This window comes from Amblyraja radiata, chromosome 21 (genome assembly GCF_010909765.2).
Source record: "Amblyraja radiata isolate CabotCenter1 chromosome 21, sAmbRad1.1.pri, whole genome shotgun sequence".
NCBI lineage: Eukaryota > Metazoa > Chordata > Chondrichthyes > Rajiformes > Rajidae > Amblyraja > Amblyraja radiata.
The window spans coordinates 29,276,479-29,293,251 of NC_045976.1; the positions used below are offsets into that span (position 1 = coordinate 29,276,479).

The 16,773-nt window shown below is 38.8% G+C and overlaps 1 protein-coding gene across 8 annotated transcripts in view; it reads left to right on the plus strand.

The window, feature by feature from the left end:
- pus7 (pseudouridine synthase 7) overlaps positions 1-16,773 on the plus strand; it is a 44,635-nt gene that overhangs the window by 4,216 nt on the left and 23,646 nt on the right. For 4 of the 8 annotated variants that reach the window (XM_033039904.1, XM_033039906.1, XM_033039908.1 and 1 more), the window contains exons 3-9: positions 1,796-1,883; positions 2,895-2,996; positions 3,821-3,965; positions 11,245-11,259; positions 13,785-13,896; positions 15,001-15,078; positions 16,031-16,159. In XM_033039904.1, coding sequence (XP_032895795.1) covers positions 1,796-1,883; positions 2,895-2,996; positions 3,821-3,965; positions 11,245-11,259; positions 13,785-13,896; positions 15,001-15,078; positions 16,031-16,159 — 669 coding nt within the window. The remainder of the gene's footprint in view (positions 1-1,795; positions 1,884-2,894; positions 2,997-3,820; positions 3,966-11,244; positions 11,260-13,784; positions 13,897-15,000; positions 15,079-16,030; positions 16,160-16,773) is intronic. The other 4 variants (XM_033039911.1, XM_033039912.1, XM_033039907.1 and 1 more) reach the window with 2 other exon arrangements.

Here is a 16,773-nt window from a genome sequence, read left to right on the forward strand (position 1 = left end):
GCACTGCAGCCGCTGGCTTCAGCTCGGCTCTGCCTGTCCTGCCGGGTTGGTCATCAGTTCTGGACTGGCGGGGTTGGGTCCGGCTCTCCGTCGCTGCGGGCGCTATTGAGTTTCTGCTGGGCCGTCCCCGTCCCCTCCCGGGTGTCCCGTTCCTGTCCGGAGGTGTCCAGCAGCGCTTACGGCGCCGGAGACCCGGGTTCGATCCTGGCTGCGGATGATGCGTGGATCTGTGTGCCGAGAATGTCTCTCCACCGGTGCAGTCTCTCCCTCTGTCTCCCACTCGCATCTGCCCCCGCTCTCCCCTACCTGGCACCCCCGTTCCTCAGATTAAATATAGTTTTACACATAAATCATGCATAAAGATATGAATTTACATACAGTTTATGCAGCCGGCGCTTTGTTCACTTTTTCTTTATAATGAGTGACCTTTGACAAATCTCATGATTCCTTGCGTTTTTCAGAATACCGAACTCGCTTTTCTGTCTACCCTATCTATGCCATTTACTATTTTATTAACAGCTATCAGATATTTCCCCAACCTCTGACATTGCAGACAAAACAATCCAAGTTTGTTCAAACTCTCTTTACAACTAATGCATTCTAATCAAATCATAATCTTGTAAACCTCTTCTGCACCTTCTCCAATACCACAATATCTTTCCTGTAATAGAGTGACCAGAGCTGCATAAAATAGATCAAGTGTGGCTTAACCATAGTTTTATAAAGCTACAACTTGTCATCTTGACATTTATACTCATGGCCCCAACCGATTATGGCACGCATAACATGTGCCCTCTTTACCACTCGCTCTATCTATTTGTGTTGCCATTTTCTGGGAGCTGAGGACTTGGACCCCAAAATTCCTCTGTACAACAATGCTGTTAAGGGTTCCACCATTAACTTGATTATGTTTCCACTTACATTTGACCTTCCAAAATGCAAAGTCACCATGGGATCCCATGCATCTTAAAATTCTGGATTGCTATGAGGCATCTTGTCAAATGCCTTGCTAAAATTCATTTAGACACCATCGATTGCTCTACCTTCACCAATCACCTTCATCACCTCCTCAAAAAACCCAATCAATTTTGTAAGACATGACCTGTCCTGAACAAAGCCATGGTCACAGTCCCTAATTAACCTATTCTCTTCCAAAAGCAAGTAAATCCAAACACTACGATTCCTTGTCAATAGTATGTCACAGTGAGAATGTACAAACTCCGTACAGACAACGCCTGTAGGATTAAACCAGGGTCTGACACTAAGCAGCGATTCTACTGCTGCGCGATTGTGCGTTGAGTGAATATATTGTGGTCCAATTTATGCCTCTGCCTTTCAATATGAATAATATTTTTTCAGTGATTTAAAATCATATTGTGCAATATCTAAACTACATTCAGATCAAAACTGTATAATCTACTGTTATTTCAACATAGATATTGCTTGGAGAAACTTTTCAAATGAAGCATTGTCAATATGTAATTTTTTTTAGTTAATGTTTCTTAAATATGATTTGTGCTGAGATTAGTTAATATATGGTAATATAATATTATTGTCTTTGTCTTTAGATTGTACAATTGCCTTTGTTCATTCACTCAAATCTCCTTAACTGGTGGTTTTAAGAAATACACCCCACGCAATTGATTAAGTGAGCATCTGGGATAATGATGAACTCTGAACATCGGCATTCCCTGTCTCATTGAAAATGGATGCAACGGAAAATGAAGAGAATCTTTAAAATAAGGAAGTAAAATTGATATTGATTTATAATTTTCTGCACTTTTATCTCATACAGGTATTCCGATTTTGTTGTGCATGAAATAAACAAGGAAGGAAAGGTAGTTGTTCTGGATGATTTGTCTGTACCAAATGATGATGATGAGGTAAGGACTTTCAGCTCAGACGTTATTGCATGTCAACAATGATAGACATGTGCACAAAAGGACATTGAAGCATGTAATGGTAACTATATTTGACTGCTAATTTGTAATACTAGCCACACACAAAGTATATGAGGGATAATTATCAAAAATGGATTTGCTTCATTCTCTCCACCACTTTTGTAGCGTGCCATCAACAAAATGTACTGTAGTAACTCACCCAAGCTATTCTGACAACACCTCATAAAAGTCCGTGACCGCTACTTCCCAGAAGGATAAGAGCAAAGAGTAAGTGGGTAGCATAATCTACAGGTGCCCCTCCAAGTTGTGCACCTCCAAACTTGGAAATATATCAATGGTCCTTCGTCGTTGGAATTCCCTGCTCAACAATATTATGGAGTAACTTAACCAGAAGGTAGCTCACTACCTCCTTCTCAAGAACAAGTAGGAATGGGTGATAAAAGCTGGGCTTACTGCCGAAATGTAGATTCTGAAAATGAACATATATAAAAAGCACCCTTCCTGAGAACAGTACCATCATCAGAGGGACTGTAACATTGTAAAAGTGGTAGATCACTGCGTTCTCATGGACAGTTATGTGTCGACATTCCTTGTCAGAGATGTCCAGATCTCTTGAATGAATAAAACATTTCTGATATTCACCGATGCTGCCCATAAATGATTCAAAATTGTCTCATTTTAATGCATTTGATCAATAAATAGCGTGATTTTTTTTTGGCAGCCACAAAGGAAGTGCTCAGCAAGTGCAAGTACTTTCCCAGAGAAGAAACAAAAAGGCCTAATTTCAGTGCAGGAAGCGATCAACAAACTGTCTTGTTTGCCATCGAAGTACATTACGAGAAACCTTTATAGGAAATAGATGTCGAGAAAAAGACACATGCTATTTAATTTTTCTTACCTCAATGTTTCTCTTCTTCCCTCACTCTTCCTGGTGATTGTGCGGTAAATGTTGGTTGTATAAATGATTTTGTGACATTTTTTATCATCTTTTAGGAACCTTCAGAGGACATTTTTTCTGTCTTGTCTTCTCAAGATAAAGAACGTTTGGAAGATCTTCAACTTTTTAAAAATAAGGAAGATTCAGTGATGATTGAGGTATGGATCAATATTATTACATATTTAAGGGTTTTCAGGCCATTCAGTCTAGCTGTTCTGTTCTATATAAAATTATGAGAGGCATAGATAGGGTAAATAGTCAATCTTTTTCCCAGAGTGAAACAGCTACATACGAGAGAGCACGGCTTTAAAATCAGAGGGGGAAAGTTTAATGGAGATGTGCAGGGCAAGTTGTTTACACCAAGGTGCCTGAATGCACTGCCAGGGGTAGTGGGAGAAGTGTTGAAGAGGCACATGGATATGGAGGAATGTGGATCACGTGTAAGCAGAAGAGGTTAGTTTAAATCTGGCATCATATTTGACACGGGCATTGTGGACTGAAGACCCTGTTCCTGTACTGGTTTTTTGTTCTACATGCGTGTAGTACTCCAGCACTTGGAGGACTCCAGCTCTGTTTATTAATCAAAATTCTTAAGTGGTTCAATAGCAAAGTTGCAAGGATAGTTGTTCTAGTGCCTGAGCTTACTTTTCAAAATAAAGAGTTAGCTATTCTGTACAAAATACATTTCTTCGTTGGTTTACAAATAAATGAATATTTGAATATTTTAGATGGTAATGCAGAAAATTGTTGTTAAGGAAAAGATTGCCATGATCGTGTCAAATGAGGAGCAGATACATGGCCATATATGTAACTAGTGATTTCTTACATGTATATTAAAATCTTATCTCCCCCCCCCCCCCCCCCCCCCAATTACCAGAGAGGAAAATGATCATGTTCTTACTAAGTGCAAGTCAAAACGGAGCAAGTTGCTATTTTTGTTTGAGTTCTTTCTCTTTAAAATATCAAAGATTTTTCTAAACAGGTTGTTGAAGATACTAAAGAAAAAAGAACAGTTATTCATCAAGCTGTGAAGAGTCTATTTCCTGGACTTGAGACTAAGACTGAAGAAAGAGAGGGAAAGAAATTTATCATAGCTTACCATGTTGCTGGGAGAACTGCATTGGCAAGTAAGTTTTGTGCTGTGGTAGATCTTTGTGGATTTACCACAAGGAGAGATAGAACCATCAGAGGAAAAGTGATTTTTTATTAAAACTCAAGTCCAAAAAATGCTTGTCTTAAACATTAAATTAGACTTTGTATAAAGCAAATGATTTGCTACCTTGGATCGTTTACACTTTTGTAATTGAGTTTGTGCTTGACTGGATGCTTCTCAAGAATATATTTCTAAAATTTATGGAATGTTTTTGTTTAAATTTTGGATAAACATTTTTGTGTAACCTTGAAAAAATATTCAATCCCTGTTCTTCAGAATGCATAGCTGTCCCTTAATGTTTCTGGAATCCAAGCTGTTAATTTTTGTTTACAGCTTTTGCATGTAACATGCATGTATTTGTTCCTTGGTCGTGCATGTGTATGTTTTCAAATAATTTACTATATCCCTGGTGAAGATGTGATATTTTTACAAATCTAGTTTTCCTAGTTTTAAACAACAAGCTCAATGGTAAATATTAATTGGGTCTTGTGCATTGAATCTCCAGCAAAAGTAAAGTGGAACATGTGCAGCAGCTCAAACGTTTTGCAGACTCTGTAGGTCTGATGACATAATATTTAGTTACAAAATAGGCATTTAATATATACTGCACCCTGATGAACCTGAAACAATGGCTCTGGAATATTAATGATAAACTTTTGATTCAAAATGCATTTGCAAGTGAGTCAACTACACTGGTTTGTTCAAAATAATTTGACTTTAGTTTTTGGTCTTGCAAATTTGGTGAGGCTGAAATGCAGATATTATATTAGAAAGGGAACTCTATCCATAGAGTGGAACTATACCCTATTCATCTATGAATGTTAGGTTGTGTAACTTAAAGTTTAGATTGATTGTCAAGCGAATTCTAGCAATATAACTCTGCTGTCTTCTTTGGGTGAAGTTACAGAGTGGTGTTTTCGTGAAACTGGAATTGACAATATAATTCTGTTTGTTTAAAGGTTCCTGTAGCATTTGGAAATGATCCTAAACTTAGTTTGGATCAATAGAATCCTGAAATCATTGGATTTAATTTTGTTTGTTGGCGATATTGTGATGTAATTTTCATCATCAATTAGCCTTGCTTCTTGGTGAATTAGGCAGCCAGTTGCCACCTTCCAATATGGTGCTAGCTAAACCATAAATATGAGTCAAACAGTACAGTATAATTAATCAGTTCTATGTAACATGTTGCAAAAGTAGAAGTCCATCTTGTAATATATGTGAGAGCTAGATTTATGGATAAGATCTGGGTGGTACAGCAGTTAACGGGCTGTTGCCCCAGAATTAATGGGATTTGTCTCCAATTTGTCAAAATGGTTGCCTTAAGTGCATGTAAGTCATCTAAGAAGTGGATCTGGGATGTGGGATTTAATATAAAACTAGACCAAGTGCCGGTTGGGTCTACTCCCCCAACACACCCGTTCCCTACCCGTAGCCCCCACGAGAGGCTTGGTCCTCCAACTCAAGCCGTTCCCGATCGTAAGTGAAGCTGATCATTTAAAAAAACTTAAATCAGTAATAAGTCGAGAAATAAACCATAAAATGTTCATTGGTGATCTCTGCCTAGAGGGGAAAAATGTGAATCAGAATATGTAAAAATCTTAAAGTTGGCATTTTTAAAGTTTTAATCCCGAATAACATGAAATATAGGATGAAATCTTCAATGAAGCTGATCACTGCTAGCCGAGCCATCGTGACGTCATCAGTGAAAGCTGGTCATTTTAAATTCAAAGTCTTTTGATGTTTTTAAACTTCTTACTTACTTTTAATCAGTAATAAGCCGAGAAATAAAGCATAAAATGTTCAGTGAAGGTGATCTCGGCCTAAAATGTCAACCAGAATAATTTAAAAATGTAATCGTCACCGCGTAGTGTTTTTACGAAGATTGTAAAGCCAACCACATATACACACATACAAGATCAGACTTTTAATAAGTACTAGACCAAGTGTTGGGTCTGCTCCCCCAACGCACCCGTTCCCTACCCGTAGCCCCCTCAGGAGGCTGAAATATTCAGTGGAGCTGATCACTGCTAGCCGACCCATTGTGACGACATCAGTTGAAGCTGGTCGTTTTAAATTCAAAGTCTTTTAACTTTTTAAAACTTTAATCAGTAATAAGGCGAGAAATAAAGCATAAAATGTTCAGTGAAGGTGTTTTCTGCCTAGAGAGGAAAAATGTGAATCAGAATATGTAAGAATCTTGTTAAAGTTGGCATTTTTAAAGCTTTAATCGCGAATAACTTGGCAAATATAGGATGAAATCTTCAGTGAAGCTGATCACTGCTAGCCGAGCCATTGTGACATCATCAGTTGAAGCTGGTTGTTTTAAATTCAAAGTCTTTTGATTTTTTAAAACTTTTAATCAGGAATAAGTCGAGATATAAAGCATAATATTTTCAGTGAAGGTGATCTCTGCCGAGGGGAAAAATGTAAATCAGAATATGCAATTGTTACCACGTAGTGTTTTTGCGAAGATGTAAAGACAACCACATATACGCACACATATACACACGTACAAGAAGTGGCGGCGCTGTGAAACGGCTGCGGCTCGCCTGCAGTCTGTCTGTTTTAACTTTTTTTGTGTTTTTTTTGTCTAGTTCAGTTAAACATTTGGTTATTAGGTGGTGTTATGTGTGTGGGGGGGGCTGAAACAGGGCTTTCTGTCTCTCCCTTCGGGGGAATGCGACTTTTTTGTCGTATCCCCCTTCTCTTCCCCCGCCTGAGCTGAGGCCTAATGGCGGAGCTGGCGGCCTCCAACCTGCGACCGACCTCGAGGCTCCGGAGGTAGAGCCAGCCAGGACTTACCAATGCGAGGCTGGCCGTCTTCGAGCTACGGCAACGTTCCGGCAGCGGCACGACTCGGCGCTCCGGTGAGGGCGGACGGCGCGGGGCTGAGACACTCCTGTGTGGGCGGCCCGGCTACCGGCTGGAAGGCGCTCCCGTGTGGGCGGCCTGGGTCCCGGCTGGAAGGCGCTCCCGTGTGGGCGGCCCGGCTCTTGGCTGGAATGCACTCCCGTGTGGGCAGCGCGGTGCGGGGCTGAGACGCTCTCGTGTGGGCGGCCTGGTGCGGGGCGGAGACGGTGCTCCGGTGGCTGAGGCGGCGTAATGGTGGCGGCGACCTGAATCCGGGGCTCGGCCGCGGGCCAGTGGACGACATCGTCGGGAGCTCGCAGGTCTCAGGCTGGTGCCTGTTTTCCGGAGCTCCCGTGGCAACAGCTGCGTCCGCTGGACTGGAGGGCGGCAGCTTCGACCACCCCCGGGCCGCGGAGCTTGAACCGCGGGACTGACTTACCATCGCCCGGTGGGGTATCGCTTCAGCGCAGAGGGAGAAGAGGGAGAAGAGGAGGGAAGAGACAGTAACTCTAAGACTTTTGCCTCCATCACAGTGAGGAAGTGCTTGGTGAACTCACTGTGGTGGATGTTAATTTGTGTTTATTGTGTGTTGTTATTATTACATGTATGGCTGCAGGCAACAACATTTCGTTCAGACCGAAAGGTCTGAATGACAAATAAAGGATTCAATTCAATTCAATTCAACAAGATCAGATTAATAAGTATATGATAATGTAGTTCGGTGTGGATTCAAGTAAAGACAAGATAAACTGCTTTTCATTTCATCAGGTATAATTTAGTCAACGAAGAGTTGCTGAAGAGGCATGATCTGTATTTATGGGTAAAGCACATACCTGGTCTTGAGCTACTTTCCAATTAAAGATTATAAAACCTGTTACTCAAAAATATTAATGAGTACAAAAGTTGAAATATTAAAAGCTTAACATGTGAAATCAATAACTATTGAGTTGGCAATTCAACCTTTTAATTCCTTTCCAACCATTTTGTAGATGCCTGATCTCTGATGAATGTCCAGATGATCGTGACTCTATGCGCCTTTTAATTGATTTCTCTACGACTTTTTGTAAATTAGCAAATAAATTCATTTACCCCTTGGTTTCCATGTAAATTTAAAGTAGAAATTGAAAATATTTGAAGTACTGTGTATCTGAGAATTCCTCTAGGATAAATTCCGTGCACTGGTTTACATTCAATGCATGTAAAAGTGTAGCTAAAATCCTAATTTTAGTTTAGTTTTGAGAAACCGCATGGAAACAGGCCCTTCAGCGGTATAGTTGCTGTCTTATGTGTCCTGGGTTCGATCCCAACTACGGGTGTTGTCTGTAATTAATTTGTACGTTCTCCCTGTGACCTGCGTGGGTTTTCTGCGAGATTTTCAGTGTCCTCCCACACTCCAAAGACGTACAGGTTTGTAGATTAATTGGCTTGGTATAAATGTAAATTATTCCTAGTATGTGCAGGATAATGTGCGAGGATCGCTGGTCGGCACAGACACGGTGGGCCGAAGGGCCTGTTTCCACACTGCATCTCTAAATTAAAAAGCTCACTGAGTACACGCCAAACTTCAATCACCCATTCACACTAGTTCTATTGTTCGCTCGTGTGTCAGACGACGTGTAGCTCTCTGTTGGCTTCTGTCGTCATCCAACATGTTGGCAGAATTGGTCGCCTGACGCGTCACAGAGTGCATCGTGTCGTCGTTTCCGAGGATCGCCACGAGCAGGCTTCTGTCATGATCCCCAGTTCTGTGGTAACCCACTTTCAAATCCATTCCCTACACACTATAGGTAATTTACAGTGGTCAATTATTCTACTAATTTGCACGTTTTTGGGACATGGGAAGAAACAGGAGCATCCAGAGAAAGCCCTTGCGCTCATAAGGAGAACATTCAAACTCCATAGACAGCATCTGAGGTCAGGATCGAGACCCAGGTCTCTGGAACTATGAGGCACCAGTAAATTATATGCATTTACTGTCCTAAATGCGTATAATATTTTATAAAGTTGATGACTCTACAATTCCTAATTTGTTGACTTGGAAAGTTACAGATGCTGAACTCTTGAATAAAAGACAAATTGCTGGAGGAATTATGTGGGTCAGGCAGCATCTATGACAGGAATGGACATTCAACGTTTTGGATCCTTCTTTAGACTGATGGAGTTGGAGGGAGAAATAGCAAAAGAGAGATGGGAGTACGGCAAACTCGGGGAATTGATAGGTAGATGCAGCTGGGGGGGGGGGGGGGGCGGGTTGAAAGATGGGCGGAACAACAGCAGCTCTGTTTAGTTAGCTTACAGCCCACGATATGAATATTGAATTCTCTAAGTGATAACTCTTCCCCCATCACCCTAGTCAGCCTGCTCCTTACCCCTCCTGTGCACAATCATCTCCTGTTCCTGTCCCATATTTCCCTTTCATTCCTCCCTCTTTCACCTTTCCACTATCCCATTCCATCCATATTCATCCCTCCGGTGTTACATTTCACACCTCTTCTTTCCTCATCTGACAATGTGTTCACCTTTAGCCCATCTCACCTGTATCCATCTACCACTTGTCATTCTTTATCCTCATTATAGTATGAATCAGGCAGATTACTGAGTGTAGAGGGATAATGAAGACATCAATAGTGGGTAATGCACCAAAGCATTCAGAGGCATCGTTTGAACTGTTTAACAGTTGGATCTTTCGTGGATAAATAATATCCCTGGTTGTGTGTAAGGCAAAGTGAAAGATAAACTGATAAACACAAGCAGCTTTTGTAACTTTGGAAATCGAAGTAAGGCAGCTTGTTTGAAGAATATAAACCATAGTTCAGATCTACAGTTCTTATTACTCGTGTTTTGTCTGAAAGTGCTCTGGCAGTGACTTACTGCTGTTTTGTACATTTCATTTAAGAGGAATTTGCTTGTGCGTAAACTGTATCGTACCATGTTTAGTACTGAGTGCCTTTATGGACCTAGTTGGTTGATATTCATTGGCTGTTGAAGCCTTGCAACAAAATTGAATCTGGTTTGAATGTATGCCAAGGAGATAACAAAGACGTTTCCATTCACTCAACTGGATTGTAAGGTATTTAATTAATGTCTCTGGTACATTCAACTAACTTGGCATTGATGCTTGTAATAATTGGTGTATTAATCATTTGGACAGATATTGTGTCTTTTTTAATAAACTGCTTTTAAACCATGATGTCAGCAAATTTGCAGTAGCAGGATGTTCTATTAACTAATCATTGTACAAATGGTTTAGAGATTGCTGTTAATAACACAATCCAAGCTTATAATGTTGTGACACCAAATGCTACTAACCTGTTTATACCAGGTTTTTGTGTTCACCACCAAACTCAGCATTTTAAAAAAATTTGTATTTAGTTAAGAAAGTGTCTATGTGTCCATATTTTTTTGTTTTTATTGATCTTTCCACTCCAGTTCTCTAGGTGCTGAAGATGGTAGGGTGGAGTAAAGTAACATAGGTGCTTATCCATGTAACCATTCTTTGTATGTGAGAAGCAGCAGACTTTTTGGTTATTGGAGGTTCAATCAATCCTTGATAGGTTTTCATCCAGCATCAGTTATTGAGTTGACAAATGGTTGAGGGAATCCTTGCTATTTCTCCTTATTTCATGCAATTCTCAGCTACATCAATAGTAATTGGCTGCAGCATTCTGAATTATGGAGCGGGTAAATTATCCATGCATCAAACTGTTATTCTGCAGTTTTACCATGTTGTCTGAGCCTGTGCAGCCATAATGTGATGTGAGCTTTGTGCTTTGACTATCCATTCTATCCCATTCATTCAATAGCCTCCCACCATTGGTTTTCAGGTGCATGGCATGGTCTAATATTTCAGGAAAAATATTCTAAAATTGGAAATAAAACCATGGAAAACAAACATTTTTTGAAAGGGAAGGATAAATAATTTTAGGCACTAGATTATCATCGAAGTTGAGTGGAATGATATTCATTGTAGACAATGCATAAATCATGAAAGTATGATAAGTGAATATTTTTCTAAAGATCCACTAACCACATATGTCAGGAAATGGCCATTGTAACGAAAGACACATTATGCCAGTGTTTTTGACCTTGTATGATCAGTCTTATATGAGAATATACCACTGGTCTGCTTTATTTGGAATTAATTGCACTATACAACTAAGAAACAGTGCCTATGTTTGGGAATGAGACTTACTACTAGTATGACCTTACAGTTGATTAATGCACGAGAGTAATGGGAACAGTTTGAATAACAGCCTAATGACCTTTCCTACTGGCATATTTTGCACATTCGTAGCTGCAATTCCTGCATGACCATCTGCAATACACCCACACTAGAATGCTGTTCTACAAATTGAATAATGTTCTGTTTATACTTCTTATGCTTTTCAATGATTGGACAGAGGTCAAAGCAGCAGGTAAGATGTATTTCAATCCAATGAAAAAAAAGTCAGCCGTTCTGTTCAGTGTCCCAAACTAAAGATTGTGATATATGAGGCTGTTAATTAGAAACACTTTTCTATGGATGAACTTTGCATAAAAAAACGAAATTCTTCCATGATCATCAATACACAGAACAAATTGTGGGATGCCTAATGATTACATTTGGTGGATTGTTTTTGTGTTGCAGACTTTATACTGATTGTTGTAATGTTTTGATCTGATGTTGCTGAGAAATATGTAGCTTTAGTGTTGGCTTCAGGTAAATATAACATTTGGTTGCTAAGGTACAACTGTTTGTCATATGGGAGGTAATACAATACTCAATTGAAAACAGGTGAGCTGGAATGATGCATATTTGTTGCACAGTTGATTGAATTACAATCTATTATTAAGAAAAACAAAGCAAGCTTCATGCTTTGAATGAGCGGTATTTTAAAGGAATGTTCAGACAATTCACTGGAAAATTAATTTTCAACCGCCTTGCACTCAGTAATTTAACAGATTTCCATTGGATTGTTAATTGAAAAATCTGTTTGTCACAAAAGAAATAAAAACTTTTTGTCTTATGGAAAAAAAACATATAAATTTGCCACGGTTTTAATGATTTGGGGTTAGCAAATGTTCTTCTGTGTTTTCTTTAACTTTCAAAGAGCATAGTAAATCGCCGAGTTTTGTGTTATGTTATTTGTATTTTGAAATAGAATTTAAGTTACTTCAGTTAATGTGCTGCTTTTAAAACATCATTTTATTGTATAATTTTGAATTACAGGGCATATTATTATTGGCAAACGTCAAAATATTTTGGTAAAAATAAATTCACACCAACCATCAACTGAGGGAGTTACTTTTTTTTTAATGGTTGGTGTTTGAAGTAGGAAGTGAACTAGGATGCTAGGAGATTTGTTTTCTCTGCATTCCGCTGAACTACAAAGTGTGGAGTGGAATCATGTTTTAATATTTCACCCAAAGGATGGTACCGCATTTAATCCATATTCTCTCAGTATTATGAGGTACTGTGATCCTGGGATTCAACTCCAGAATAGAATTTAAAGCAATGGCTTTCTGACACAGGCAAAAATACACACTAGTTTCAGCATTATGCTAACCATTGCTTCTATGCATAGAATTATGTAGCAAGATGTATAAATCAAAGTTTTTTGTGTGAGTTATAATTCTCAAGATAAACAAAATATATTATGGAACTAGTCATTTTTTTGTTCTGTTAAAACATGACTGATTCTGCAGAATGTAAAATTGAACAAAATAGAAAACTTTATTTCTATGAGATTTTATACCTTTCCATTTATCAGCTAATATAAAGTTAATAGTTTAGTTTAGACTTACAGGGCGGAAACAGGCCCTTCGGCCCACTGAGTCCGCGTCGACCAGCGATCCTCACACGCTAACACTATCCTACACACACTAGGGACAATTTACAATTTGACTGAAATCAATTAACCTACTACAAACCTGTACATCTTTGGAGTGTGGGGGGAAACCGGGTGAGCACCTGGCAGCAAACCCACGCAGCTCATGGGGAGAGCATTTAAACTCCATACAGACAGCACCTGTGGTTAGGATCAAACCCAGGTCTCTGGTGCTGTAAGGCAGCAACTCTACTGCTGCACCATAAAGTTAATACTGTGTCTCATGAATTTTTTTCAAAAAGGTCTATGCTAAAGTCTGCAATAAAACACTCAGACATCATCTGTGGAAAGAGAAACAGTTACTGTTTTGGGACTGATAAGGATACTAGAATTGAAACATTAACTGTTTTGCTTTCCCCCGATGCTACCTGATTTTGTGTTTTTAATATGGCATTTTTACATTCTTTAACTTTGTTTGATAACATTTGTTTTGACCTGTATACAGGTTTAACAGTCGATAAACAAGTTCCATACAATATGCAGGCAATTTTGCTTGGGTGTATTTTACTAACTAAGGATTAAAAATAATGCACTTGAATAAAAATAAGCATTTCTGAGGGTTGTGAAAAACCAGGGTGTGGGTCTAATTTGATAGCTCTTCCACCGGCAAACCATGTGGCATTTTCTGGTACTGCATCATTCTATGCAGTTGTGATAGATGTACAAATATGGCAAATAATGGTTTCCAAGAGAAAGCAGAGCAAGTTACAGAATTCACTCCTGAATTCATAGACCTATAGGCATAGACATCATGAAATCCATAGATTAATAACTGAATTTGACTTCAATTGCTTTAAAACAGATGAAGCATGTTCTGTGAACTCTAAATTGAATGAATATTTCTTATGATTTGCCTTTGATTTCTGATTGCAAATTAAATTTGAGAAATTCATCGGGTTCTCTCCTGTGTTTACACATTATTAATTACTTGATTAATATTTTGTGGCATGCAAACTCTTACTATTTTGGAAATAGTAATTGGGGGTAAAAGAAAATTGACTTTTTCCAATGATGTTTATTGAGGTTAATCAGCATCTTTTCTCCCCCCCCCCCCCCCCCCCCCCCCTCCAAAGATCCAAGAAAACATTCGTGGCCCAAAAATAGGGGAAGCTACTGTCATTTTGTGCTATATAAGGAAAACAAAGATACAATGGATGCCATTAATGTGTTGTCTAAATTCCTAAGGTATGTGGAGTTGTCTGTTGTTCCATAACTTTCTATTTACAGTTTTGTATGTATTAATGAAATATTTTGCAGATCTTGTTTTATCATAAAACAATTAAGGTAGATTAAACACTTGTATGCACAATTGTAATGTTTTGGAGAGGTAGAATGAATAAAACAAAATGGATTGAACAGGATTACAGGTTAAGAGAATTAATGGAGTAAAGTCATGGAGGAATGGGGTGGAAGGGGAGATGATTGAGAGTGGGTGACCAATTAATCTGGGATGGAAGCTTGGTGAAGAAGAGGAAAAACTGGCATAGAAGGAATGGAGAACATGGAAAGGCAGGGAGATTACCTCTGCTGGGATCAAACACTGTAGGAATGGAGGGGGAACCAAGCAGAGAATCATTTCCTGATGTGATAATTGTTCATGTTTATCTTCAATGCTCCCATCTGTTGCTGTACGGGGAGTGAATTCATCCTTCCTGTGAAAATCTAGTTTTAAGGGGAAAGCAGTGTTATTGAAGTGCTTGAGTAAGTAAATCACAAAGTGCTGGAGTAACTCGGGGGGTCAGGTAGCCTCTGTGGAGGAAATGGATAGGTGACGTTTCAGGTTGTGATCCTTCTTCAGACTGATTGTAGAAGGGGAGAGAAAACTGGAAATGAAGTGGGGGGACAAAGCCTGGCAATTGACAGGTGGATACTTGAAGAGGGCAGACGGGTGGACAAAGGCGAGAGATGGAATGGGGATTAAAGGATAACAGATAAGGAGAGAAAAAAGAAATGGAAAGCTAGAGAGTGTGATATAGGTAAGGGTGGGGGGAGGATCGATAATGAGATAAATGGGTGGGGGGCACAGAAACGGAATGGGATGTTATTTCAACTTGGAGGATTCAGTGTTCATATTGTTGGGTTCTAAGCTCAAACCTGAATTATTGATTTGAGCCAAGTCTAGATCGCCAATATCCTTTGCCTTAAGCAATGGAGAAAATTGTAATAGAACCATTTTTATTTCAACCTGGGATTCTGCATTTAAAACAATTCTTGGTATGAAAACGAAGTATTTTCTTTCAATGATTTCCTTTATCTGAGAAACTTCCTATTTCAATATTATTTCTTCAGAGTCAAACCAAACATATTTTCATACATGGGGACCAAAGATAAAAGGGCTATAACTGTTCAAGAAATTGCAGTTGTAAAGTAAGTATTGATATTCAATAGCTTATATTTATTAAGCTATTAGAGCAACAAACTTTCTAGTGTTTTTTTTCTCCCTCGGATTTTCATTCATACTGGATTGTTGTTGATAAAGAGTAGCGAAGCTGCAGGTACAAAGGAAGTGCATATTAGCTGGATTAGCAGTAAATATGGTTTCATATAACACGCTTACATTTGAAATCAGGCCCGTAACATCGCCAGCAGGAAAGTGCTTTTTCAGGACTCCAAGACATTGCTGTTGACTTTGAGAGATTTCATGTAAAAAAATAATCAGCAAGGGTCAGTGCCTTCATCAGAAATGCTTTAATGTTGTGATACACGTGTGTAGCCACAATTGGCCAGCTGATTAGTTTGGCTGTAGTGAATTATGCGCCATCACGATATGTACAAACATTAAACCATATTCAAAATTATAATAAAAATAATTATGCTTTAAAATGATTCATATACAAATTGGTTAATTTAATCATTCTAAAAATAGTTCTTAAGAGAATTAAATATTAAATTAACTGTAATAAAAATATAAATTCAGTCAAGGGCATTCTTTCTCATCGAATTAAGTAGTGTCATTCTATGTCCACTGAGCATGGGTCTTCTCGCTTTGCGGCTTGACTCCCCAAGGACTTCTCGGGACTCCTCTATGACTACAAGCATTAACTTAGGAATTAAAGATATATTGGTGCGTCACTAGCTAAGGAAATGAGAGGTTCATTCATGCTTCCAGTGGAAAGTGAATTTATTTAATGAAAGGGTATTTTTAATTTCTGGATCAAAAATTGTGTACTTTAGGTGTGTTTTCAATATTGATAACATTTCAAGTGATATGGGAATCTGAAATTTTGTAACCTATCAGTATTTGGGGGAAAAATTGCATAAGTTGACAATCTCCTTTCCAGAGTTATCTCAATGTCATGTACCTAAAATTTTCCTACAGAATCACAGCACAGAGACTTTCGCATCTGAACAAATGTTTAATGAACTTCAGGCTAGGGAACTTCAGTTATAAAAAATATCCTTTAAAGTTGGGAGAATTGCAAGGAAATCATTTTAAAGTTGTACTAAGGTAAGATTGTTAAGGAAATTTAAGACTATTCTATTATAAATTGTGTTAATTGATCTCAAGATGAAATTAGCCTTATTTCTTTAAAAATCCTTGCATTTCAAACATGTGCAGGATAATGGTCAATCTGTTAAAATTCCCTGACTTTATAGGCTATGCTGCCACATTGTGGGCAGGTCTGCTTTATGATAATGGCAGAATCTAAATAATGCTATATGACAAGTGGCAAGATCAGATATATCAAAGGGAAGATACTAGCGTGGATAGCAGGTTGGCTAGATGGCAGAAGGCAGACAGTAGCAAGGCAGGGGGCTTTTTCTGGTTGGCTGACAGTGACTAGTGGTGTTCCACTACTGAATGCAGATGAGACCACATCAGCAATGTTGTGCACAGGTTTAGTTACTCTACATTAATAAGGATATATTTGCATTTGTTCACTAGCTTTATTCTTAGAATTTGGGGGGGGGTTGTTTTATGGGGTTAGTCGGAACAGTGTAGATTTTTTTATCCTGGAGTTCAGAAGATTGAGAGATGATCTCACTGAAACATACAAAATTCGAACTCTGTCTGAATAGATGAAATGCTATGTATCTCCTGGCTGGATATCTAGAATCAGG